At 51.0% G+C, this 25,321-nt stretch overlaps 1 protein-coding gene across 1 annotated transcript in view; it reads right to left on the bottom strand.

Moving 5' to 3' along the window:
• Nucleotides 1-25,321, bottom strand: part of MYO5B (myosin VB) — a 192,975-nt gene that overhangs the window by 3,215 nt on the left and 164,439 nt on the right. The window contains exons 28-38 of the mRNA XM_029921554.1: nt 24,766-25,005; nt 23,596-23,696; nt 14,662-14,860; nt 14,380-14,473; nt 12,083-12,226; nt 10,032-10,183; nt 8,285-8,374; nt 6,026-6,176; nt 4,455-4,740; nt 3,659-3,833; nt 1,573-1,653 (exon numbers count right to left, since the gene is read on the bottom strand). Coding sequence (XP_029777414.1) covers nt 1,573-1,653; nt 3,659-3,833; nt 4,455-4,740; nt 6,026-6,176; nt 8,285-8,374; nt 10,032-10,183; nt 12,083-12,226; nt 14,380-14,473; nt 14,662-14,860; nt 23,596-23,696; nt 24,766-25,005 — 1,713 coding nt within the window. The remainder of the gene's footprint in view (nt 1-1,572; nt 1,654-3,658; nt 3,834-4,454; nt 4,741-6,025; nt 6,177-8,284; nt 8,375-10,031; nt 10,184-12,082; nt 12,227-14,379; nt 14,474-14,661; nt 14,861-23,595; nt 23,697-24,765; nt 25,006-25,321) is intronic.

Raw genomic sequence — 25,321 nt, 5'->3', positions numbered from 1 at the left:
AACTGAACCACCCAGGTACCCCCTCCCCAAAACCAAAATTTTTGGATAGCATTGCCGCCTACTGAAATTGATAGCTGAAGAAGACTCAGAATCTGACTTGGATCTTCAGAGGCCTTCTGGTCAACCCCTGCTACCTTTCATCTGTGCCCTCAATTCAAAGCCAAAGTCTGACATGGCAGTATTCTTTGACCTCTGGCCTGACTCTTCTTCTACAAACAGTGCCGTTGTCAACATATAAGCAGTTTCAGCTCTCCCTCTGATGTGTGTGTTTTAGATGTTTACAGCCAAATAAGACTTTCTAAACTCGTACTTTGGTTCGTGTAAATGATCATTGCTCCATAAAAATCAGTGCTGAGTCAGACAGCCCGGTAGCTGCTCTTCTGTCATCAAACTCCTCCTCTAATTTCAGAAGCTGACTAGGGCTGTGTCCTAACTGGATCTTTTCATATTGGCATCCCTGCCTCTTGAGATAGCCGTGTAGGTTAAATCTCTGCCTGCTCTTCTCTGTGGTCTGCATGTTACCACCTTTTCTCCCCTGCCCTTAGATGGACCACCTTCCGTCTGACGTGGCTTTCCTCCCTTGACCTGCAGCATCTGTTCTCTACTTACACGCAATGCTGGAGTTTATTTATTCTTTGCCAGAGCCGACTCTCTCCATCCCTTGACCGCTACATCGAAATGCGATCAGGTGCTCTGAGTAAAATCCCGAGTATACATCAAAGGGAGTAGCTTCTTTTACCCCATGTGTTCTCAAGATTATTTAGGGTCTTTGATAAAACCCTCATTTTCATTCCCCCTTTCCTGACTCCTCTGATCATTTCCCTCCATTCTTTTTGTCTGTGTTTCATATGTTTGTGTCACTTCACTGGCTAAAGAGGTTTAGAAGCGTGAGAAAATATTATATCTCCTCAGGATGTTCTCCATGTACAACAACAGGAGAAACGGTCTCTGTCCTTCTGAGTTATCTGGATGCGATTCATTATGCAGATGCCATCAGCCACAGTGCACGTAAATTAGGCATTCCGCTCAAATCCTCTACGGCTCAGCTTTAAGTTAAAAAAAAAAATCCCATAGTCTCAAGATAGATTTGAATCATTTCCCTAATAAATTTTCTTTCAAGCATACTCCTGAGAGCAAATATTATAAGTCTTAAAGACAAGATTGAAGAGCTCATATTGTTTTCTTAAAAATATTTCTTAGTTTGGTTCATGGGTGGGGTTGATATTCTGCTTACTTTATTAATTATGTTTGGTGCTAATATTCAGTGAAGTGCTAAGTGGTAAATAACAGATTAGGTCTAAAATCAGAGCAGAGATTATAAAAGTTCAGTTGTGTGTGTGTGTGTGTGTGTGTGTGTGTGTGTGTGTGTGTATCATAAATATAAAGTTATTTATAGGTGATGTGGTTTGTGTTTACCTAAAGGGAAAGCCTAAAAATGTAAAGTGTTTTGGGCATATAAGATAACCAGCAATTTACTAATAAAGAGAAGCAAGGTTAAAATCTAAACTTCGATTTCCTTTACTAGTTTTAGACCAATATTTTATAAAATTGATTACAATTTTTAAAACTCACCTGGATCGTTCGTATAAAGCCCACGGTTACCCGTTCTTCAAATTCATTCAGGGGAGTATAAAGGTTTAAAATTTTGACAATCTGTTGGAATTAAAACAAAAGCTTAGCACAGAGCTACAGAAACAGAAGTCAACTTCTGCGTTTCAGAGAGTATTGGACATTGGCACAAGAGTACAATCCTCTTTAGACAAGACCCACAACTCCGAGCTGTAGTGACACCCACAATTCTAACAATTAATAAACTACAGTCCATAGGCTTTGTCTGGCAGATTTGAGCCCTCTGTCTCCTACATCCCCACCCACGCCTCCAGCTCCTGGCTTATAATGATTCTAGGGAATGGTTGCCTGAAATCCTCAGTTTTTTGTTTTTTTTTTAATCTGATGAAGCTCACCTTCCAGGTGAACCCCAGATTTTTTTTTTCATGTTATTTATTGAAGACAGAAAGAGTGCGCACACATGGGGGAGGGACAGAGAGAGAGAGAGACAGGTTCTGAAACAGACCCCACACTGAGAGTCTGATGCTGGGCTCGAACTCATGAACTGTGAGACCATGACCTGAACCAAAGTCGGAGCTTACCGGACTGAGCCACCCAGGTGCCCCTGAAATCCTCAGCCTCTTATCTAATCTTGTCATTTAAAGGTTTCTTTTAAATACAGGGTATCTTACCTTATATAATCAAAGTGGTATTTAACCATCACTCTCTACCTCCCGTCACCCCCAAAATCACTTATGAAGGAACAGATTTTCTTCCTATTTGCACAGGGGATACTCTCCTGTCTGCCTACCACTTGTCTAGTGGATGTAGCCTGCCCAAACGCAAAGCAATGCCAGTTGAATTCTAGAAGTAAACTTCTGAAAGCAAAATATTTTTAAAAGGGGGATAAAGTTTGAAAACTTTCAGTACATTTAGGCAAGAAGCATTTTCCTTAAGAGTTTGGCATTTTATCTTTTTAGTAGTTAGGGGGGAGGTGAGGAGAGGTGTATTGACTTTCAATACCCAGGGTGGATTTTGCTCACTTGCTAACTTGGAAAGTCTGATTTCCTTGTGCTGATCTCATTTTGTGAGGCCACCTGGTAGGGGCCGATTTCTAAATAGGCACATACACGATGGAGGGCAAGTCACCCTGTGGGGACAGGACTTAGCTTTTGATACACTGGTAAGATCTCTGCAGCGGAGTCCTGATAGAAACACTACTTGGCCGGGGTAGGGCCGGGCGGAAAGACACATTCAAATGCATTTAGGTTCCTAATGACTATTTAAACTCATGCTAATGGATTCTAAGTGAAAACAGGACCATAAGGAAAGTGGAGTTGTAAAGAAAGGGATGTATTTAATGCCAAATGCCTGATGCTGCCCATTTCTGAACAAAATCTGAAATTTCTTTTTTTTTTTAATTTAAAAATTTTATTTTTTTTTTACTTTATAAAGTTTCATATTTTTTTAACATATGCAATTATTTTCCATCATTTACAATACAGTAGTTGCAATGACACTCCAAATAGAAAAGCAAAGTAAAAACTCAAAACACCAACTTCTGTTTAAAATCTGAAATTTCAAGTGAGATTCTAGAATTGTGTCTAAAAATGTTTTTACCTTAACAAATGAACCAAATTAAAAAAAAAAAAATAAGAACTCCTGAGTAGCTCAGTCAGTTAAGCATCAGACTCTTAATTTTGGCTCAGGTCATGATTTTGTGGTTGTGAGATTGAGCCCCTGTTGGGGTCCACACCGGGTGTGGTGCCTGCTTAAGATTCTTTCTCCTTCTCCCCATCTCTGGCTCTGTGTATGTAGGGGGGAGCACTTTCACTCTCTCTCTCTCTCTCTCTCTAGAAAAACAAAAACCCAAAAACCACCACCAAAAACCGTTTTTACCCAAGCTTACTGTTTTGTGGGCTTACTATCTTATCTAAGTGAGCAAGAGGGACCAGAAAGTTCCTGGGGGAATGGCGGCATCTTGTTTCAAAGACCAAGGTGGTCTTCACTGCATCCAGGAACAACCGGTCTGCTGCATTAAACCCGCCATCCAGAACGGACTTGGAAGGAAGGCCGAGCGCCCACACCGGCAGGGTGGCTGTGGTCATACCTGCTGGGTGCTGAGGGAGGTGCACAGGGAGCAGATGGCCTCTGCGTCCTCAGGGGTTTTCTTCTTCAACTGCAGGAGCTGGGCTGCTTGGATCAGAGGTTCCATGGTCTGGACCGCTCCGCTCTGGTGCAGGTTTCTTCCCCGAAGCCACTCTTCAAGTTGACTTATATTGTACCTAAGATACAAGTCAAAGTGAGGTGTGAACCAGTCCTCCTAACTCACTGGGGTGGGCACACCTGTTGCAGTCATTGTGCGGCCTAGTTGCAAATACTGTGACCATTCTCTTCACCTTCATTAGCTCAAGTGGGCAAAAGCTGGAGAAGCACCTGGCACTGGGTAACATTTTGCAGAATGAGAACGTCAATGTACAAGTGCTTAAAATCAAGCAAAGATGAGTTCCTGAAAGGTCTGTGTAAGTTACGGGAAAACAAAGTGTCCCATAGATTGGATTAAAAATAACTAGTATTTAATATTCATAAATATGTATGCTTCTGTGTGAGCCTTTGTATCTCTTAACTCATTCATTTTTCCTCTGACCTATCCACGTTGTTCTTATAATCTTTAGAGGATATAAATGCCTTAAAGGCTTTAAACTAATTTGTTTACCAGGCCATCAACTCTGTGTTGTTGAATTCCACCAACAGACGGTGATGGAATTGAGTCACATCCGACCGTCACAAAGACCACCAGTTAGATGCGGATTTTACTTTCAGAGACAAATTCCTTGTGCTCGACTCCAGCCTGGGTGTGCGGGCCCCTCCAACAGGGTGGCAGGGGCGAGGCGCCGCTCTCCTACCTGAGCTGCATGCCTGTGCTCCAAGAGCAGACATCCTTGCGCAGAAGCAGGTTGTTGAGGGTCACGGCATTGATCATGTAGAAGAGCTGCTTGAACACCTGCAGGATGATCTCAGGGTCCAGGCCCTGGTCGCACATGACCGTGTGAAAGGAGTTCATCTGGCGGAGGATGGCTTCTAGGCAGTAGGAGTTGTCCCCGTCCACCATGCTGGAGGAGCGCTTGCGGTAGCCCGTTGGCTTCACACCAGAGAGACCCTGAATGCTCTCATTTTCCAACATGGCAGAAACTGAAAGAAAAGGAGGAGAGAAGGTTGCATGTTCCCCAGAGAAGATCTGGTTTCAGATTGCTCAGATCATAGAGTGCTTTGGCAAGGCCACCATCCACCAGGATACAACACTGATGTGCTCAGAAACTGAAAGCATTTAGCAGTTGAATTCCTAACGTGTTGGTCTCTTTGTGGCACAAAATTTCCACAGAGAAATGTTGGATCACATCTGTACACCAAACTCCCACTTAAATTTATTTGTGATGGAGCGGCGATAATGGGCATGTAGCAACTCAATTCTGTACTGGCTTCTGTGCCGAGTCCAAAGTCTGAGAACTGAGCAACTTGGGTGCAGTCCTGGTCCACCCACTGACTTGGCACTAGACCCAGAGATCATCCCACTGAAGTTCAAATGACTTTATATGAGCCACGGACCATCTAAGTCTTAGGTTAGCTTGCCTGTCATACTTGCTGTACCGTGTTTAATGATGTGTCAGGTGCTTTATGCACAGTATTTCTTTCTATCTTCCAACAACCCATTTCCCTAATCAGGAAATTGAAGCATCAGGATGTTCAATTACTGGGCCTAAGGTCACAGTGCCCAGGAATGTCCAACTCTAGACCTGGTGCTGTTAACCATCACGTTATTTTGAGTCATGAAGTATTCCTAGTTCTCCCCAAGCCTGTTACCTCAAAAGAGATTCTCAGACGGGGATAAGACTATGGAATGAAACTTATCCTAGACGTTTCTGGATGGCATGAAGGACTCTGTCCTACTTGGAATTCACCTATCACCTATTTGAGTTTTAAGGACCTGGCAGAAAGCTTTACAGCATAGGCCCAAGGGACAGTGTCCTCCCTAGCCTTTACGGAATACACAGAGTGATGCGTGTACATGTCATTTTTCTTTTAACTTGTAACATAATGCCTCTTATTTTTCAATCTGATTTCATGTGAAGTCCCAAGTATACATGGCTTTGGACAGAGGGTTTGATAAACATGTATTGATCCAGTACTTACTACTGTGTTCTCTCACATGCGTGTGCTTTTGTTCCCCCCATGAATAAAGTATACATGTGGGCATAAGGAATAGATTGTTTTCACCGTATATGCATTTATATTTATAACCTAAGGAAGATTTCATAGCCCTGAGCACATAGCACACACACCCCCTCACTGCCTTCATTGGGAAGGGCCTGGTTTTCTGGAGGCCATGCCTAACATACCTGCTTCCCTAAAAGCAGGCATCTTCACCATCATTTCTGACCCCACCAGGAGTGCGGGAGATCGCCCACTGCCACCTTACCTATCATGGGCTGCAAGACCCCCTCTGCGATTTTAATGAGTTGCTGGTAGATTTGAATGGAAAGGTCACTCAGCACCTGGCGGTATTCAGTGAGGTCAAAGTTCTTAAGACAGTGCTCGTTCTGCTTGGCAGTGTTCTGGGTCATGAAGCCCTGCAGAGAGAGGCGGGGTGGCACTTTACAAAGGCTCAGTGGTCTGTTGGGCTCAGCAGGACTTCCGGGCCTCAGGTGACTTTCGTAAGACCCTATCTGTGGGGTCCTATCAGGCTCTGTTAATATGAGGTTTCACAAGGCCCTTGAGGCCTCAGGGATGGTCCTTGAATTTGAAGGCAGAGCAAAAAGTCCGCATGATAGAGGTTGGAGCTGCTTAATTTAAAAGGCCTAGGGGCACCTGGGTGGCTCAGTCGGTGGAGCATCCGGCTTCGGCTCAGGTCATGATCTCACAGTTCGTGGGTTCGAGCCCCGCATCGGGCTCTGTGCTGATGGCTAGCTCGGAGCCTGGAGCCTGCTTCAGATTCTGCATCTCCCTCTCTCTCTCTGACCCTCCCCCTGCTCTGTCTCTATCTCTCAAAAATAAATAAAAAACATAAAAAAAAAAAAAGGCCTAAATCATTCAGTCCAATCCTGAGGCAGTCATTTCCCTCCGACAGCCAACCCAGGTTGGTAGCAGGTCCAGGGAAAGACGGAATCAGGCTGTCGGATCCTGTCCAATTCTCTTCCTAACAGGCCAGCTTACTTTGAGATGTGATATACACAGCACTAAACGAGTACGACCCTGGGTCAGATGGTTTTGATGATGAGAGGTTTTACATGGATTCTACTGGGTGTCAGAATAAGCTACAGCGCCATGTCCTCTTCGTTTTCTATGCTAACAAGATGAAATAATGTTAAATTGAAAGATTTGCTAATACCGAAAAGGATTCCTGTGACCAATGTCCCTTTGTATGCAAGCCAGGGTAAGCCAATAGCAACCAAACAGGTAAGTGTTTTTGAAAGAGTGACCACCCCCAGCAAAGTCTCTCATACTAGGTCACATTACAATTTTATTTTTAATGCTTATTTTTGAGAGAGATAGAGTGTGACTGGGGGAGGGGCAGAGAGAGAGGGAGACACAGAATCCAAGGCAGGCTCCAGGCTCTGAGCTGTCAGCACAGAGCCCGATGTCGGGCTCGAACCCACAAACCGTGAGATCATGACCTGAGCTGAAGCCATATGCTTAACTGAGCCACCCAGATACCCCACAAAGCAATTTTTAATAAAAAATAAAAAGCAGGTGCAATAGCTAAGATCTATATTTTTCCCTCTCTTTATTTAGATCACACAGATCTGGTTATACTGTGCTTCAAGTCTTATGCCTCTCATTATGTCATTCTCGATAGAAGCAAAAAAGAAAGGGGAGAAAGGAAGGTCAAGGCAACTTCCAGGGGTCTGGGAGGCATGTCTGGGATGAGTTGGGATTCTTACTGGAGAAACTAGAATGAAGACATATGCCATATGGCACAAAGTCACTGGGCTGAATGCAGAGCATGGGCACAGTTCTTTCGGGGACCAATGCTGGGAACAGTGAGCTCCAGGTGAAGCCAGAATGCCCTCAAGGTTCAGAGTAGAATATGAAAATAATGCAGTCAGCTGGGCTGCAGGCCAAGGAATCAAATTTGGTTAGAAGTAGAAAGCTGGGCCTTACGGCCAATGTGTGCAAATGTAGTTTAATTATATTGTGCCCCCGGTTCTGTGTCTGCCTTAAAATGGACAAACTAATTGGTTGGCTTGGGAGATAGTCTCATACATCAGACAACTACTTGAGCTTTCTTCTAGCATTTAGTGAAATGGGGCTCTTCCGGGTATTTGAGGTCACAAAGGTTTCCCTGGAGAGTCCCAGGAGCACTCAGACAATGGATGGGTGATGTAAATTCATTTCTTCATCAACTCTACTTATTTGATTCAGCGTGCTCTCTGGGGCTCCTGGGATCCTGGATGTCACCTAGAGACAGGAATCCTGTGGTCCACCTATTACTGCTCTAGCCTGAAGTCCCAGATGTTTCTCCCAACACCTTACATCCTTTCCTCTGGGTAGAGCCACATTTGGACAGAGCAGGGCTACCTTCCACGACACCCCCACCCCCCATTCTGAGCTGAGACCTGAGGGGCTCTGAAGCAGAACACATACTGTGGTGTCCAAGGCAATGAGGCTTTGGTGGAAGGATCTGGGGGCACGTGCATGGTTTCTAAGTGCTCTTTAGGGGACGGGGCTTGGCACTCACCTCATCTCCACTATACTGCTTCAAACAGTGAAGGAGGCGGCAAGTGTTGGATAACCAGAATGATGTCATCTCAAAGTCATCATTGTGCTTCTGTGAAAAGAAAAAGATGTCCCTACTTATGAGAAGTGGTTCCCATCTTGGTAAATGGTCACCTGGTCGCTCTCTTTCCAGTTCCCACGACTCAGCATGCCCCAAGCAGACAGCGTGGTAGGCAACTGCCAGTCACCAAGACGAGATCTGCTGTCCAGAGGTTGTGCTTACTGTTCCTTCACTACTGGGGGCACCACCCAGACCTCTCTCCCCTGGTTCCCTGGTCCATGGCCCACACCTGTGCACGCTCGCAAAGCTAGGCTGCCTCTAGGGCTGAAGAGTACAAAGCCAGGTGACAGACGAGGCAGGAGGTCAGCAGCCCTAGGCTGTACACGAACCACTGTGCATCTGGCCCTGGCAGGTCCTGAACTATCAGCCACCCAACCTCAGGGACATAAGGAGCATGCCAGTGAAACGCTCTGGCACCCTATTATCCAGAGGGCAGATGTCCCATGGCTTCAACTCTCTGGAAAAGGGCTATGAACCACGACTTGATGAAAAAGGCTGTTCCACAACCCAAAGAGCTACGACACAGTTTCTGTCTCAAGGCCGATGACTGCACAGAGCTCATCTTGTCAGGTAGAATCATCACTGTTTAAATGTCCGAAGGTAGGACTTATGATGACCATAGAATCAGAGAGCTCGACAGAAAGTGACTGGTGGGGCTGGGCATGCTAGGGGCTGAGCCTGGTCATTAGGGAAGGTTTCCCTGAGGAAGGGACCTGTGAAGTCAGCCCAGGGCTCACCCAGCGGTGCTCCTGGTACAGGAGTCCCCAATGTGTTTAGAGCCAGGAGGGAATAAAAGCCTCTGGGGCCCAGGGCCAGGCAGGTGGTGCAGAGACTGAGACCGGGCGGGCAGGAAGGTACGAGTTCAAGGTTGGTGCTGCTGTGCTCCCAGAAAGGAAAAGGGGACAGGCGACAGCAGCTTGAGGGTCTCAGAATTGGCCTCCGTGCTTTGGAGGATGGCTTGCATCCTGCAGTGTGAGCGAGTAGGAGGACCGAGGATGGTTCCTGGGGAGCAACACCGTGTGGGGCTTGGGCCCATGGGGAGAGCAAATTCCTCCTAGCGAGGACTGAGCTCCCTCAAAAATCTCACCGCTCCCCACAGCCTATATGTGATCTGCCTGCAGGCCAGCCTCCCTCTGCAGTGGCGGCCACCACACTGGTGAGGAGTCCTGTGCCTGCAGGTGGGGTCACTGAACTGTCCCGGTGCCCTGTCCTGGCCCAGGCCTCCTCACCTTGCACCCTTCGCCGTGCCATCACCCCAGGCGGCAGGCACCCAGCTCCTTGGAAGGAGGAGCTTCTGGGAGAAGGCCTGGATTCAGGTTGTGCTCCTGGACGTCCCTCCAGGGCAGGGTCAGCCTGTCCTCACTGAGGCATGATATCCTCCTTCCATCTCTGATCTAGGCTTTCAGAAGCACAAGGTGTCTTGGATTTCTGGGCATGCTGCCATTTCAGAGCCTGAGCATCCTTTTCTAGAAATTGCCTGGGCATCTTGGTTCTACCCCAAGCCATATCTGTGCTTACGTGGTTAACCTTCAGAGCTGGAGACCTGACAAAACCTGCTGCTGCAGAGCCCGGGTGGACGGAAGCTACCAGAAGGTGTGGGTTTCCCTCCATCTACCGCAAACCACCACCTCTGGCCCAAGGCCCTCACCTTCAGGACTTTCTTAATGCCATTGATGGTGGAGGTCAGCAAGGAGTGCACCTTGAGGTCGTCGTTGATGTAATCGGCATGCCTGATGCACATGTAGAGGATGTAAGCAGGGAGACAGGGCACTGTGCCCGCCAGGGTCTGCGGCTTCAGGTCTGATGGTAACAAGCAGCCGAGAATTAGGTTATAGTGGATGCTTGGGGCTCTGAGAACCTTGGCCTGATGTACAAAGATCTTCAAGATTTTCCTGATGCTCATCTAAGAACACGCTCTCATAGGGGTGTGGGAGGGGGGCGAGGGAGGGGGCGTCGAGAAGCTGCCTTGGAGACACAAACACCTCCTGACCCTGACAACTGGTTTCAAAAACTAGTTAAAAACTTCTACCTAATTGGACCAGAACATTAAATCAGGCTCCTGATGCCTCGTCCTTACAACGTGAAGGGGAAGAGCCCACAGGTAGCTCGCTGCCTGAGTTTCCACAGAGGCCATTGCCCTTGGCCACAAGAAGGTTCTCCAAACAGCGAGAGCTCAGGGTGAAGCCTGCTGGACCCGCAGCCACTGCCCGTCACAGACACAACGGGCCCTTTGGCAGCTGGGTTGCGAGAGGGGTCCTCGGAGAACTTGGCAAACTGCATGTTCACAAGACAGAGCCCCTGTGCCAAGGGCTGGGGAGGCCACAGGGACCTTTAGCCCACTTAGCTGTCAGTGTGGAAACTATTTAGCTGGCAGTGGCTTCCCAGACATTCCCAGAGCCAACAATGGCTCGAGTGGGCCGCTGACTGGCCACAGCCACGCCCTGCACGCCCCCTCCCCCACAGGGCCACCACATGATGAACGTCTCATCAGTCCCTCCCCTGGTGGCCTGACCCACATACAGCTTGCAAACAGCTTGTCATGTCTTGGAATGTTCTACTGTGACTTGAGTCCTTTTTCCCATAGACTTTCTTGGTCTGCTCAGCTGAATGTTAGCATCTTGGGGGCTGGGACCCTGGCTCTACGTTTCTCCGTCCTCCACACCAACAGCTAACCAGTGCAGGGTACACTCAGAGGAGGTCAGATCAAGTCTTGGCATTGGTTTGGAGGACGAGAGGGAGGGAATGGTGGAGGGAAGGCAACCCGGCACTGTGTGCAGGCAGCTTAGTGGGAGATGGCCTTGTCTGGGGCCGCCTGGGTACGGGCCCGGGGAGGAGCCACCGGCCTGCTGGCACACGCAGGTTCCGTCACTATGTTTTCACTCTAATGTTGTCAACGTTGAGTTTCATTCACTACAGATTAAAGATGCATCCTTAGCAGCACTAGAACAAGATGCAGCCTATGTAAGGAAATTTGAGAGGACTCTTGTCACATTGTAGGACAACTGTAAGGGAAGTTAGCCTTTATCAAAAGAACAGAACACTCAACTACTGCAAATACGCAGAGCAAAAGTCAAGCAAATTCTGCACTAGGCTGTGACCACCCCATTCTTCTGCAGCCCCGGCCCGGCGCCCGGCAGGACGGGACCTCGGAAGCTTATATTTATCTGAAATAATGTCCACCGCTTATGTTAACTTCAAATACCCCTACAAAAGCTACCACTGCTTGAAATCCCTCATGTGTGAGAAAGGTTTGTGGCTTCAGTACAGTACTTTTACCCGTTTATGTCTCACAACAGGGAGCAGGTGGGGTCAGTTGCCTCATGCCCGTTTTACAGAAAACCTGAAGCTCCTGAGAATGGAGCTCGTGGCTCAGAGCCCAGGCGACCAGGCCACCAACGATTCTTCCTTTTCTTATCCAGGACTCTCTTCTCCACGCCTCTTCCCCGATGCTCTGCAGGCAGGTGCCTACCAGGCTAGGCTCACAGCAGGAAGGCAGGCGTGTTGGAGCCAGATGGAGCAGGGCTAGAAGGGACTGAGCTGACGTGACTGGCAAACCAGGCCCGGGGCTGGCTGTGGGGGAGGGGGAGGAGAGCTGGGGCTGGGTGGGCGGTGTGGGGGGTGCAAAGTGGGGAGTGGGTCCTGCTGGGATGGCAGTGGAGGTTGGGGGGGTGGGTAGGGGATGTCACAGAGGGTCCTGACCTGTCACCAGGTTCCGAATGAGAAGGGCCTCGTCTTCCTTATGGTACTCCAGCATGCCCTGGAAGTCCTTCTCCTTCCGCTGGACGGTGACCTGCCTGTTGAGCTCATGGCGTCTCCTCTCACTCTGGGCCAGCGCCTGGGCAGCTGAGCAGGAAAGAGACAGGGTGCATGAAGAGACACCTCCAGGCTGCAGGCCCGAGAGGCAGGGGATGCCTTAGGTTGGTGGCGTCTGAGCCTGGAACTGGGGACCCAGTGCTCTGGGCTCTCTGAGCTCCTGCACCCCTCATGTGGTCTGTCCCTGCAGCCCAGGCCATGCTCCAAGTGTGATCCAAGTTGCTTAGCACCAGGCACTGGGGTCCATGCAGGTGGGGGTGGAGCAACATCCCACTAGGCAGGCAGACCAGAGAGAACCCAGGAAGGACGGAAGGCACAGGCTGCATAGCCCAGTCTGCCAGGGATCGGGTGTCCCTTGCCCCGTAGCTGTAAGAAACAGGGCCTGCCATCTGTCTGGGAAGATGTCGTGGGCCCTGGCCAGGTCCCCCTTATCCAGTTCCCTGAGTGTGACCACAGGGCAGCTGTTGGGACAGCTGCGGTGCACCCCCACGTGTGCGAGGCCTGAGCACCGTCTGTGACCCGTGGGCAGGGAGCAGGATGGTGGCAGTGGCATAGGAAGGTAAGAGGCCATCTGTCACCGCCAAATGCAGATCAAGGAGCAGGACTGCTATAGGCAGTCTTTCCAATGATGGAAGGTTGCAAAGGATTCAAGAGGCATTTTGCTGGCATCGCTGGGGGTACAAAGGCTTGTCAAACCTCCCTCAGGACTTCTGTTGGCCTGACACCATGGGACAGGGTGATGGGCACCTGCAGGCCTCTCCCCAAATGTGTCTGAGGGCCTGCTACATGCGAGGCACTGTTCTAAGGATGAGAACAGATATGATGGGGCCTCCCGCCATGGGCCCACCAGTCTAGCTACAGACATGCATCAGGACGTTTACATGGGAACACACATTACAGCACTACCTGGCCAGGTACCTAGCCCCGAGTGCAGGCTGCGGTGATGTAGCTGAACAGACCAACTGCTAGAACTCAAGGGAGGAGAAGGGGTGAGGTGTGGGTGGTGGGGTGTGAAGGGGGGGGAATCTGAGCAACCAAGTGGGAGGGAGTTCACCCACCAGGCCTCAGGGCATACAACGCTCCCAGGGGCACCGGAGGCAGGCATGTGCTGGAGGGCAGGCTCTGTGTGGGGGCGGGGTAGAGAGGTACAACGCATTCCATGGGGAAGGAGGAGGTGGCTGAATACACAGGGGCAGGGGCACAAGTGGGGAACAGGAGACTGGCACTGGGGGACTAGGGAAGGAGGGGCGGGCACAGAGCACTCAGGGAGAGCAGATGATGGTAGGTTTTCAGGATGGAACAAAAAAGAGAAACCTGAAGCCTGCATGACCAGGAGGAGAACTTGAGGAGAACCAAGAAATCCAAGGATGGAGAGAGGCCCGACAGACCAGATTAGTCCTAGAGTCTCCTCTGAAGCAGCAGGTGGATGTGAACAGGTGATGAAAAAACCGATGTCTGTGTTGGGTACTGTGCCCAGAGGCATGTGGTATTAGGACAGTGAGAGCACTCGAGCTCTGGGGATGCGGCTCTTGAGATGAAGGTGAAGGGATAAGGGGAAGAATCCAGGTGGTGATGCGGGGGGGGGGGGGGGGGGGGGGGGGGGGGGGGGGGGGGGGGGGACCCAAGCGGTGAGGGGACCAAGAGAGGATTCCACGCTAGGTGGCAAGTGCCAAGATGGCGTGGAGAGGGACAGATTTATAGTAAGGAGTCAGAGCCAAAGAACATTCCAGATGTTTCTGGAAGAGCAATTTAAACCTGCCTGACCTCTCCGGGCCAGATTCCAATTTGGAAATTTGATCATAGGACTGACCCCTCTCCTTCCTTCCTATGCATCACACAGAGTGAGGTCTGGGTCGGTGAGGTAGCGTTCCCCCCCACCGCCAAAAAGTCTTGCCTTCCAGCTTTAAGTCCTTTGAGGGCAAGGACACAGTCTCGGTGCAGGGCTCAGAGGAAGCACCCAAACACCTACTGATTTATGTATCATAGTCCAGAATGCGGGAGCTTGTGGGCATCTCTTATTCTATCACACGACTGCTTTGGATACAGGGCACCAGGAAATTGGTAAAGCAGAATGAGTATGCAAAGGGAAGCAGGCAGGCATTTCCCTTCCCACTCTTGTGACTGAGCAGACATGTGCTTCACCACACACACACACGCACACACACACGCTCCTGTCCACCTACCTTCTAGGTCCTGGACTTTCTTCATGTAAATCTTCAGTTGTTTTTTGAGCTTCCTCTCATTCTTTTCCAGCTTTTCTACCAGTTCCTTAAGGTCCTAAAATCCAAAGGAAGCAGTGTGAGGTGGCCACCAACCCTGGTCAGGGCATAAACCCCCACTGACCAATGGTTTCTGGACTCTCTGTTCCTGCACCAGGGCCAAGGACAACCCCAGCCCTTGTCGCGGAAGGCCGTCTCCGGGCCCCACCGCTTTCCGGAGCGGGATGCGCGGGCGTCCTCACTCACCAGGTTCTCATTGGTGAGCCGGGAGAGCTCCTGCCGGACGCCGAACTCCACCTGGGCCTCCGGGGAGAGCAGCAGCGTCTGACAGAAGGTCTGCTGCTGTCTGTCCAGCTCCTCCTGCAGGCCTTCCACCTGCGCCCGGAGCCCCTCCACCTCCTCCTCGTGCTCCCGGCTCTGGGCCTGCAGCTGGGCCTCCAGCAACCTGTCCCGGCGAGAGGAGGCCGGTGACCCCGGGGAGCAGGGGAGTGCCCCACGCGAGGGGCCACAGACGGACACGCAACAGAGCAGCAGCCAAGCACAGGGGAAGGACGCTGAGGGGGACGGATGCAAGCAGGCCAGACTGTCCTCTCCAAGGACCGGGACTCGGGGCCACACACGCACCTTTTTCTGGACACTCCCCCCCATTCCCTGTTTCTTATTCTGTGCAGTGTCTTGGTTTGGGATTGAGAGATTGTCCTCATGTCAAAATGTCAGCAGCAGAAATAAATTTCTTATAGCATCCTTTACATAAACGTTGCCTCCATCTGCCCATGGCACACGAGAATTTCCTTGTTAAGACAAAACCCTAGTAGACTGAACTAATTCTATCATCTGAGTATTTTCCCTATTGTAGATGATTGGCAAGTTTTACAAAGGCAACTCAGTAGGCCCCTTCCTTATTATTTTTGCCACCAACCCCACTTTACCTGTGGCTGTAACTGTACCACTTCTGCCCTAGTCAAAACAGAAATTAAGACTATTTGCAAATCATGTGGAAGAAGGTTTAAGATCCGCTGGTGTCATAGGCAGAAGCAGAGAGACCTAGAGAAGGTCTGGGGAAAGTTGGAGAGAAGTCTCAGAAGACTGAGTCTAAAAGTCATTTGGGCAATCCTGGGAGACACCTGTTCCATCATAAGAGAAGGCAAGGGGTTGGAGAAGCCCTTCTCCTTCTCAGGAAGTACTAATATGAACTAGGTGCTACCTTCTTGGATTCAAGACCAAGCTTTGTGATTCAGGGCAGTAAACAATCACATGAGAGAAAGGGAGGAGGTCTGGATGAAAGGTACATCAAAAGCAGTCTGGCATGGTCCACATGTTAGTGACCAGAGCTTAGCAGAGTATGGAACCGGAAGTGCCTCAGAAACGCCAGTAAGAGCCCCCAGTTGCCCTGAAGGACAGCTGTTTTTACAGTTCTGCTAGTTAGGCTGCTCCCCGCTGCCCTGAAGAGACACTGTTTTTACAGTTCTGCTAGTTAGGCTGCAAGACAGGAGGGAGCAAGTCTCCAAAGGAGTGAGAGAGAGAGGACGTGGGCGGTCAGCTCCCCCGTGGACGTGCCCAGGTCTTGTGTAGCTCTGTCGGCTCTACAGTGACACTGCGTGCAATGCCTGGCTCCCAAGGGCTTCTCGGTGCTCATATAAATGAAGAAATGATGGAGAAATGACTGACTCATCCATCCAGCACAGGCTGAAAGAGCTACAGACATGTGGATTGTGGAGGAGAGTTCTATAATTAAATCAACATTTTAGAGGACACACCATATTCAGAGAATATCCAATCATGGCTTCAATACACTAAAAGTATCACCAGTAAGTTATAAACCTACCGAGAGAGAATAGAAATACCTAGGTTCTAGGGACTCTACCCCAAGGGTCAGTTCCTGACAGCCACATCTCTCTTATCCTCCACATAGACTGGAGTTGGGTGGCTTAGCCCAGGGCTATGTGTAGGGCCCAAGAATCCCTGTCCAAGCATCAGGCTAGATGCCTCATCTAACTAAAGCCAAGAGTTCTGACGCCACAGCCAGTGACACAGCCGGTTCTAGAGGCCAGGGCTCCTGATGCATAGATAGGACTGCGCTTTCACTTTTGTTTAATGCACGCATGTGCTTAGTTATCAGAAAAACAACCCAATCTGGAGAGCCACAAGGAATCACCTGGTTTTACATGTAGGCTTCTGCTCTAATAAACTAAACTTCTGAGCGGGACAGAATTTACTAAATACTAGCCATTATATCAGAAGTATCAGCTTTTATTCTGTGCTGACTACATGCTTCATCCATGTGAACCCTGTTCTTTACAATGACTCCATGAGGGAGGTCCTATTCTGATCCCCATTAGACCAGCAAGGTAAGAGACAGGGGTCACCAGGCAGCAGTGCCACCGGAGACACACAGCCTCGAGAGCCAGTTGACTGGACTTTCTATTCCCAAGAACAGGCGCTCTTGTTGCCGTAATGGGACCTTCTACCAGGTCACCAGTGGGCAGCACCTCGGAGACGGCGTGTGATGGCATTGGGTTCCATTCCCACCCTCCCACCACCAGGCCAAGTGAGCTGGGCCAGCACGCACTCCACTCAGCTTCCTCTTCCGGGAAACAAGCCTGCAGACCATCGCCCCATCTGTTGCCGGGAGGCTCGATGCCCATAGGGTATGACGCAGCCCCGCAGAGCCACACGCCGGCAGCCCACGGAGCACCATGCCCACCACGTTTTGCGGTTTCAGTGCAAACCTCCCTTGCCGAACGGCTCGCCGACAGCTGAAGACCAATGGCATATGGATTCAGATTCTGGGATCGAATGGAACCAGAGTCAAGTTCTGGATCTTCCACTGAAGCAGCAAGTTCCTGAAATCCTGCAAGCATCAGTGTCCTTGCCTCAGGAAGGTTCCATTGAGCCATCAGGGGCTACTGCATGGACCCCGAAAAGCAGCCTCTCCAGTCTCACCCACGCAGCCTGAACACAGAGCGCCAGCCGGGTAGCCTGAGGGGTCCCCGTGAGTCGCACCCTTGCCTCCACTCCAGTTGAGAAAACACTAAGCGTAGACATGAGCAGGCGGAACAGACAAAGCAGGCACAGGCAGAGAGGCGTATATTTGACCTGGCAACTTGCTTTAGGCCTTGGTAGGCCAAGCCGAGCTCTCCATCTTCATTCAAATATCCCCAATCCTCAGTCTTGCTAGAAATAAAGGACAAAAGAGACGGCATCCAGTACAGAGGGGAGAGACAGGGAGGCAGAGCACCCGGAAAAGCGAGGCCATTTCAGCCAAGGTCTGGACACCAAGGAGAAGCTCAAGAACTCCCACTTTCCCTCCTTCCTTTCTCGTCAGCAGCACCTGAGCGCCTAAGAACATCCCCTCTCCCCCAGGCTGGGCCTCAGAAGGGGGTTCGTGCACTCTCGCGGGGCTCATGTATCACGAGGGGCTGGTGGAGGAGAGCAGAGGGTCGCGCCTGTCCCTGTAAATTCTGTAACCAGCCACGGTGCAGGCGGTGTAGAGGCATTTCCTTGCTGTTACACTCCCCCTCGCCCCAGCCCTCCTCCAACCAGAAGGATTCAGAAAAGGGAAAATCAGGAGAGATGCCAATAGGGCAGGGAGGTGAGGCCCGGTGCATGGTGAGGCTGTAGAGGGGCTCCTGGGATGCTGCATCCGGCTGTACTGGGGACATCTGGCTCAGAGACAACGAGGAAGATGGCTACCTATTGTCTGCCTTTCAAAGCTGCTCTCCTCTCGGTCACTAAGGACACAACAGCATTAGCTAATCTCACCTCCAGCCCTCAGTGCAGCTGTGCGTAAAGAAACCATGAATAAAAACGGTGCCAAGCAGGACACCGACTGACCGTTCCCTGTTACCCCCGGGGACTGAGGTGCGCTGGTTGCCTTCTCCTTGCAGATCCTTTCACCCTCCCCAGGTGCCCAGTGTCTGCCCAATGCCAGAAGGGTGGCTCCAGGAGGTCAGGTACGTGTCCCAAGCTCCCTCATCCACACCCCTCCCCACCTTCACAGCCCGGGCGCACAGGAGACAGGAAAAGGCTGGTGGGATAGGGAGGCAGGTGAGCCCTGTCTTGTACCTGTACCTGCCGGGAACCTGCCCCTCCCTCGCTGCTCCTAGGGGTCCTCCTCCTGCTGGTTGGATCCCAGCTTTCCGGGCAGGAATCACAGAGGAGCTCCAGGTGGTGAGCATGGACCAGCGACTCCTCCCTAACTCACAGCGGAGAGACAATCGTCCCCAGGAGCCACTAGTACTGCTCCTGCTGGGTTTTGTGGGAGGTCCAGGGGTGCAGCTCCCCACATTACCTCCTCAGAGCTCAGCCTCGTGAAGAGGGGCCCTGGGCCTCGCACTGCTCACACAAACTGCTTCTTGGGCTACCAGGTCTGACGCTGAAAAGCTTGAAGGAGAGGGAAGGAGGCAGAGACCGCAGTGAGCTTGCTTCTGGGGCTACTCTGGCTTCTATGTCCCCACATTTACCCTTTATTGCCACAGCTTGTGCTTCGTCTGGCGGGGCAGTGCGGGGGTGACTGCCAACAAGCGTATCGTGGGGACCTCTTCTACTCGGCACTCTGGCTCCTCAAATGTCCAGAGCTCTCACCTAGGCCGGGCCACCCGAGAGACCACCTTCTATTGTAGACTTTTTGCTGTCCCCTCCCATGCTTAGCACTTAACCCACCTGTGTGTTCCCTATTCATCCTAGCAAACCCAAAAGTGACATGGGCCGCGCCAAGAGGGAGCTGACAGCTTAGCCCCTTTGCCCTGCTCAGCTATTCACACATTTAACTAGGGCCTTTTAGTAGCTACTGCTTCTTTAACCCAAGTGGGAACCCACTGGAAGGAATTCCGGGCATTGCTGAATAGGAAGGCAGGACCGTTTGCTCCAACCACCCTGTTTGCTGTGCAGGGAGGACCCCAAGATGGACACCTGGGCTAGAACCCAGGTGGGCTCCTGCCCTGCCCACATCGGCTGGCCCTCCAGATGCCCGGAGGAGGGCGGCCGGCTCTCTCCTGGAAGGTCACCATGTTCCTATAGTTCCCTCAAGGGCAGACTGAGTCCCAGCCCTCACCCTCTGCCAGCTGCCTGTGCGTTGCTGAGTTACATAGTGAGGAAGTTAGGATTAAATCCCTGCTCAGAGGGAGACACTCTCAGAATTCTTAATTCTGAAACAGGCCAGGCAGTATGCACAAAGATAAAAGGAGACACTGGTAGGGCCAGTCATCCCACAGCGCTCAGGAAGTCAGGCAAACCAGTAAATTAAAAAGCAGTCAACCAGCTCCAGGTCCAGCCTTTGTTCCTGGATGAAAGACAACCAATTTCTCCGAGTGTCTCCCTCCCCTCTGTGTGCTATTAGGACCCAAGGTCTGGGAGGGAGCGCCACCTGGTGGTATGAGAAGAAAAACCCCGAGTGATAGCTTGCAGGAATTTTTTTTTAATGTCAAGTACCTGATGCCAATTAAATCAACAAACGTTCTCAGCGAATCTCTTGTGTACACACCATGTGCTGAGTTCCATTTCCAAAGAGGCTGAAGATGCACTTGAATAAGCCTCAGGTAAAGCCTCCAACTGCAGGAGGCTGGAGAACCAACACCCCAAAGGGCATGTTGTGGTCATTGCCTACATGTCCCAGGCCTGTTTCTTCATGTGTAAGATGAAAGATGCTCAGCTCCCTTATCTGAGGTTTCTTCTAGATCTTTTATTACATAACCTAACTAACTGTAAAGATCACGCAGCAGAAAAGGCCTAGCATAATATTTGCTTTCTCTCTGTGCAGAACATTAGGACTATGACCCAACAGCCAGCCCTCTGTCCCGTGTACCTGCCTCCCTGGGGACAGAAACAGGCAAGTTTCCTGGGAGCACGATCATGGCCAGTTTCTGGTTTCTGAAAAGAGCATGTTGTGCTCCATGGATACCCTTATTTCTGTAGCTCACACCTGGACTCTCTACCCAACTGCCTAGGAGACTCCCCACAATCTCTGAGAAAGGGAGGCAGCTACCCCAATACCATGAACAAGATGCTCTGTGGACAAATATACCACTGAATTACAGCAGACGAGAATTGTGCTGATGGCTTGGGACCCACTGAATCCCGGGAAATCTTAGGAGGGAATGATCACCTCACAGACGGAAGCCGAGAGTTTTGAGCCGGGAACAGTTAAAGTGAGGACTTGAGAGAAGGGAGTTGGAGGCATGAGGCTTTCCCCCTCTCTTCGCTGTCTGAGTGAGACATCTCACTGCAACTGGGGATCAGGGCCAAAGGAGCCACAAAACTCCAAACCCATCCCAAGGAGTCTGCACACACCTCTTTCTGGTTCAACAGGATCTTCAGTGTCCCAAGCAGGCCCATTAGGGGGTGAGGAATAGCTTCAGGTTGACCTGTCCAAGCCCAGGTGGCATCGGGCAAAGCTACCTTTGGGCCTCCTGCTGTTTCCTGGAACTTGCCGGGAGGAGGGGCTGCATGGCTTCCTGGGACCCAAGCCAAGATCCAATAATGCACTCTGCGTCTTTCTTTGGAGTTCTATGGACTTGGTAGAAATGGCCAGTGGCCAGAGGAGCACTGTTCCCAGACCTGGACCCAGGCTCTCACCACACAAGCCTGCCCTTCCTTAGCTCCTTGAGTGCATGCCTGGAGGTGAGGCCAGGCTGCCAGCAGCAGGAGCCTCTGCTCCAACTGGCTTCCCCACCCTCCCAGGCCCTCCAGACACCCACCTCTAGGGCAAGGACCTCTCTTGACTTGACTCTGGCCATACAGAAAATGGTAATAACGTTGCTGGCTTCTCTTAGTTCCCAAAATGTGAAAATGAGAGCACCTTCTGTCAGAAGAGCTATCCATATTCCTGTGGCTCCTCCCAGAGCTGCCCCTCGGGACCGGCCTCCCTCCCAAACTTGAAAACAAACGAAAAGATACAATCGTAAAGATCAAACAGAACTCTATAAAACTCTGGAAGTGTGTAAGCAAAAGAAGTTCCAAACTGGGAGACCGTGGACTCTGAGAGTGGGGGGATGACTGGGCATGGAAGAGGGTCTAGAATCCCTGCAGAAATCTCAGCAGAACTCAGTGCAGCCGTGTAAGCATTTCCTAGGGAGAGGATGGAGGTTTGCAATTCCTCCCACCCCAAATCACTCGTGCACAATACAACTTCTGTTCAAACCAGAACAGCCTCCGTTAGAGGGAAATCACAGGAGAGCAAATGCAAGTACGGGGCACTCTCACTGCAGATGGCCTCGCTGCCGGGCTCCAGGAGTCATGCCTGCACCCCCTGCTGGGATCCCGGTGCGGGCAAGACACAAACCACAAGGCTCCCCTTCCAGGCGTGGCAGGCACTGGGGACCCGGGCTTCGGGCTTCCCACTCTGCCCTGCTCGCGAGACAGCCCGTGTCTCCTTTTTGTACTTAACTTGGTTTCACAGGCTCTTAGTTCCTTATTGCTCCCCAGGCCTGACTGGGAACGGAATTATCTTAACATTGAAGAAAAGCTATTTTTATTTTATCAGCTGCATTACTACTGTTGCCAAGGAAGACACATTCAGGGTGGTAAGCGGCCCCTGGGACCGGATCCCGGACGACCACGTGGGTGAAGAGAAAGGGAGCGGAGAGCCGTTAACAGCCGCAGCTCCAAAGGTCAGAAAGATCCACACACCCCCCCATTTGTCAAGGTCCAGCTTGTCCCCCCGCCTTTTTTAATTCCAAGTATTAACCTGTGCTTTTTCTTATTCAGTGCATGGCTTCACCCAAAGTAATTTTGAATGACTAAATCTGGACTCCAGTTTCAGCACCTGCATTTCCTGTTCTCCCTCCTCAGGGGGACAGAATCACATCTCTCTGGAGGTTTACTTTCTTCTGGGGTCTGGCTAGAACGCCTGCATCTTCTGATTACCCACAGAGTGGGAGCGAAGCAGCCTGGCCTGGGAGTCAGGCCTTCTGGGTTGTACCTTGACTCGGTTTCAGGCTGGCAGCTCCCCCCTTCCGGGCCTCAGTTTCCCTATCTGCAGAAATGGGCTAATTTAGAAGACGTGGCGATCACAGTGCTGAGTCTTTGAGTCACTGTGCGGTTCTTTCGGACGACCTTGCGCTGCCCTCTCAGCGGCACCGCCGACAGTTTCCGGGCGTGCTCACGGTTTTCATCAATTCTGTACAAACGCTTGGTGACTGATCACCAGTCGTGAGTTGAGGCGAGAGAAAGGTAGCCAGGGAAAAGGCTGGCTCTGTTCTTACCCGTACCCCGGGGGGCGCCGAGGGGCAAAGACAGCAATAACAGCAGTCCGGGTTCTAAGTAGAAGACGCGGACTAACTCACCTGACCTTCTCAGTCTCCATGTGAGGTTACCTGCTGTGACCGTCCCCACTTCAGAGGAGACTGAGGCACTGGCGGTTATAAAGTAGTTACTAAGCAGTTGGTAAGCAAGCGGATTCCAGAGTGCACGTTCACAAGCGCTCGGCCACAATGCCCTGGGGTCTCACCCAGGCTCCCTTGCCATGACCTGGTGGCTCACGCTTAAGGAGGGACTAGAGGACTGTTCATTAAAGTCCAGGGAAAATCCATTTTAGTCAACACGATAGTGGTCAAGTTCTCCCATCCAGCCTCTTGGGTGCCTAGCCTGGGTTCCAGCTCTTAAATGACAGGTACTGGGGCCCCACCGCTGGGTTGAGTAAAGCTGGCATTAAAGCAACGATACAGGGGTGCCGGGGGTGGGGCTCAGCTGGTTGAGCGTCTGGTTCTTGGTTTCCGCTCCTGTCATGATCTCAGGGTCATGGGATCGAGTCCCATGTTGGGCTCTGCACTGACAGCATGGAGCCTGCTTAGGATTCTCTACCTCTGCCCCTCTTCACCCCCCCACATGCGCTCGCTGTGAAAAGAAAGAAGCCAAGAGCTGGAGCAGGAGCTGGCTGGGCTCATTGGTGCCGGCTTCCCTCTCTGTGGGTGGGGGGCGGGGGGACCCCTCTCAGCCTGTCCTTGCTCCTCCTGTCAACACTTGCAGAGAGGCTCCCTTTCTGAAGGCTCTTCACAGGAGTCTCGCTGAAGCGGACAAGTGGCTCGCTGAGGGCGTGGGACTCAGGGAGTCTGCTCTTCCTCATTCCCTCCTAAGTAAACCCTGATGCTGAGCAGCATCTGAGAAACAGCCGTCACGTGTTAGGCTGGGTGAGGCCCTTCCCCATCGCCTCCTCCAGGTACAGTTACCTGAGGGGGGACTTACCTGTTTGTCTGGCAGACTCCGTGATAGGCCTCAATGGCGTCTTCCTGATCTACATGCTTCTCACTGTTAGGCCAGCTTGTTCTGGAATTAATGTTCGGCTCCTAGAAGATCCCAGATTGGAAAAAAAAAAAAAAACTCTGGTTACATAAACAACTGTTGCAAAACGACTTTATAGACTTTGTATATACAGAGGCATAAACACAAGCTTTTGAGAGGGTGCCTGGGTGGCTCAGTTGGTTGAGCATTCAACTTTGGTTCAGGTCATGATCTCATGGCTCGTGAGTTCAAGCCCTGCATGGGGCTCCATGCTGACAGCTCAGAGCCTGGAGCCTGGTTTGGATTCTGTGTCTCCCTCTGTCTCTCTCTGCCCCTCCCCACTTCTGCTTTCCCTCAAAAATAAATATTAAAAAAAATGAAACAAAAATAAGCTTTTGGGGAAAAAACAAAGGCCCAGAATGGCTTTGGATAAGTAGTTAAACCCAGGCATGAATGGCACTTTCAAAGCCACAGAATGACAAGGCCTGCCTGTTAAAGGCCCTGTACATGGAGTGGTGGGGGAAGATGGCGATGACAGTGTCTCTGAGGTCACAGCACCCCGAATCTGAAGGGCAGGGTGAAAATCTGTCTCAGTGTTGATCCTCCACACTCATGAGGGCTTACTTATCTCCCTCCATGTCATCACAGGGCCATGCCCAGAGTGACCCAGCTGGCCTCTTGTCCCCTCCTTCCTGCTCCCCAATCTGTCCCAGAAGGTGAAAACATTAGGAACGAATGCTAAGACAGACGTGCCACCCTGGGTGGGCTGAAAGACTTTCTCTACCTCAGAATCAAAGTCAATAGGAAAAGGCCAAGTAAGGGTGAAATACAAGGCCAAGGGAGATGCCTAGGCCTTTGCCCTTGTTTCTAATTCTGTGCCTTTTTCTTATTGAACATGTTAATTTTGAGTAACTTCAGAAGATTCTAGAAACTTCCAGCAAAGTCTCCCATGAAAGGTTGAGATGAGAAGGCTGCAAGGACCTTGCTTTGCCTTTAGAAGAGACCCTAGAGTAAGAGAGTCTGCATTTTTTGGGTTCCAGGCGCTCATGGGTAAAGCTATGTGAGCAAAACCACTGCACGTACTACCTAGCGTCGCCCTCCTCACAAGCCCACCCAGGGCTGCCATCTTGTTACCGTGCTCTTGCCAGCAAGTCGGCGATGGTCGGCGCTGACAATCTGGGTCCTCAGGATGAGCACCTCCTCCTTGCGGACCTCGAGCTCCTCGTTGGCCAGCTTGAGCTGGTTCAGCAGCAGGCTGTAGCTGTCGGGGGAGTCGTGGGTGGAGTTGTTCTGTGCGGCTTGGTCAGCCACGGCTTTCCTCAGTTCGTTCAGGTCGTTCTTCAGCTTCTTGTTCTCCGACTCTAGCTCTTGCCTCTGGAAGACAGCCCGAGTGGCACTCTCCATTTCCCCCTGGATCTAGAGCGGTCTCCTCTCCCCACGTGGGCTTCCTCCTCCACCTGCCAGAATCAGCCCGCCCTGTCCCTCCTGCGATGCTGGGAGCAACCTTCCCATTTTAACAATAAAACCCATGGCAAAAGTTCTGACTGGAAAAAGTTCAGTAATAGTTAAAACTGGGGTCTGGATTTGAACCCACAACCCTTAGTGACTGGCGTGAAGCATCTGACCTGAGGCCTCTATGAAAGCATTCCCTAAAGAGATTAATAGTGTTCATATTTCTAAGTGTATTTGG

Source organism: Suricata suricatta, chromosome 14 (assembly GCF_006229205.1).
Source record: "Suricata suricatta isolate VVHF042 chromosome 14, meerkat_22Aug2017_6uvM2_HiC, whole genome shotgun sequence".
Taxonomy (NCBI): Eukaryota; Metazoa; Chordata; class Mammalia; order Carnivora; family Herpestidae; genus Suricata; species Suricata suricatta.
Note: the sequence above shows the minus strand (reverse complement) of the source record. Positions and strands in the feature narration are given on the sequence as shown.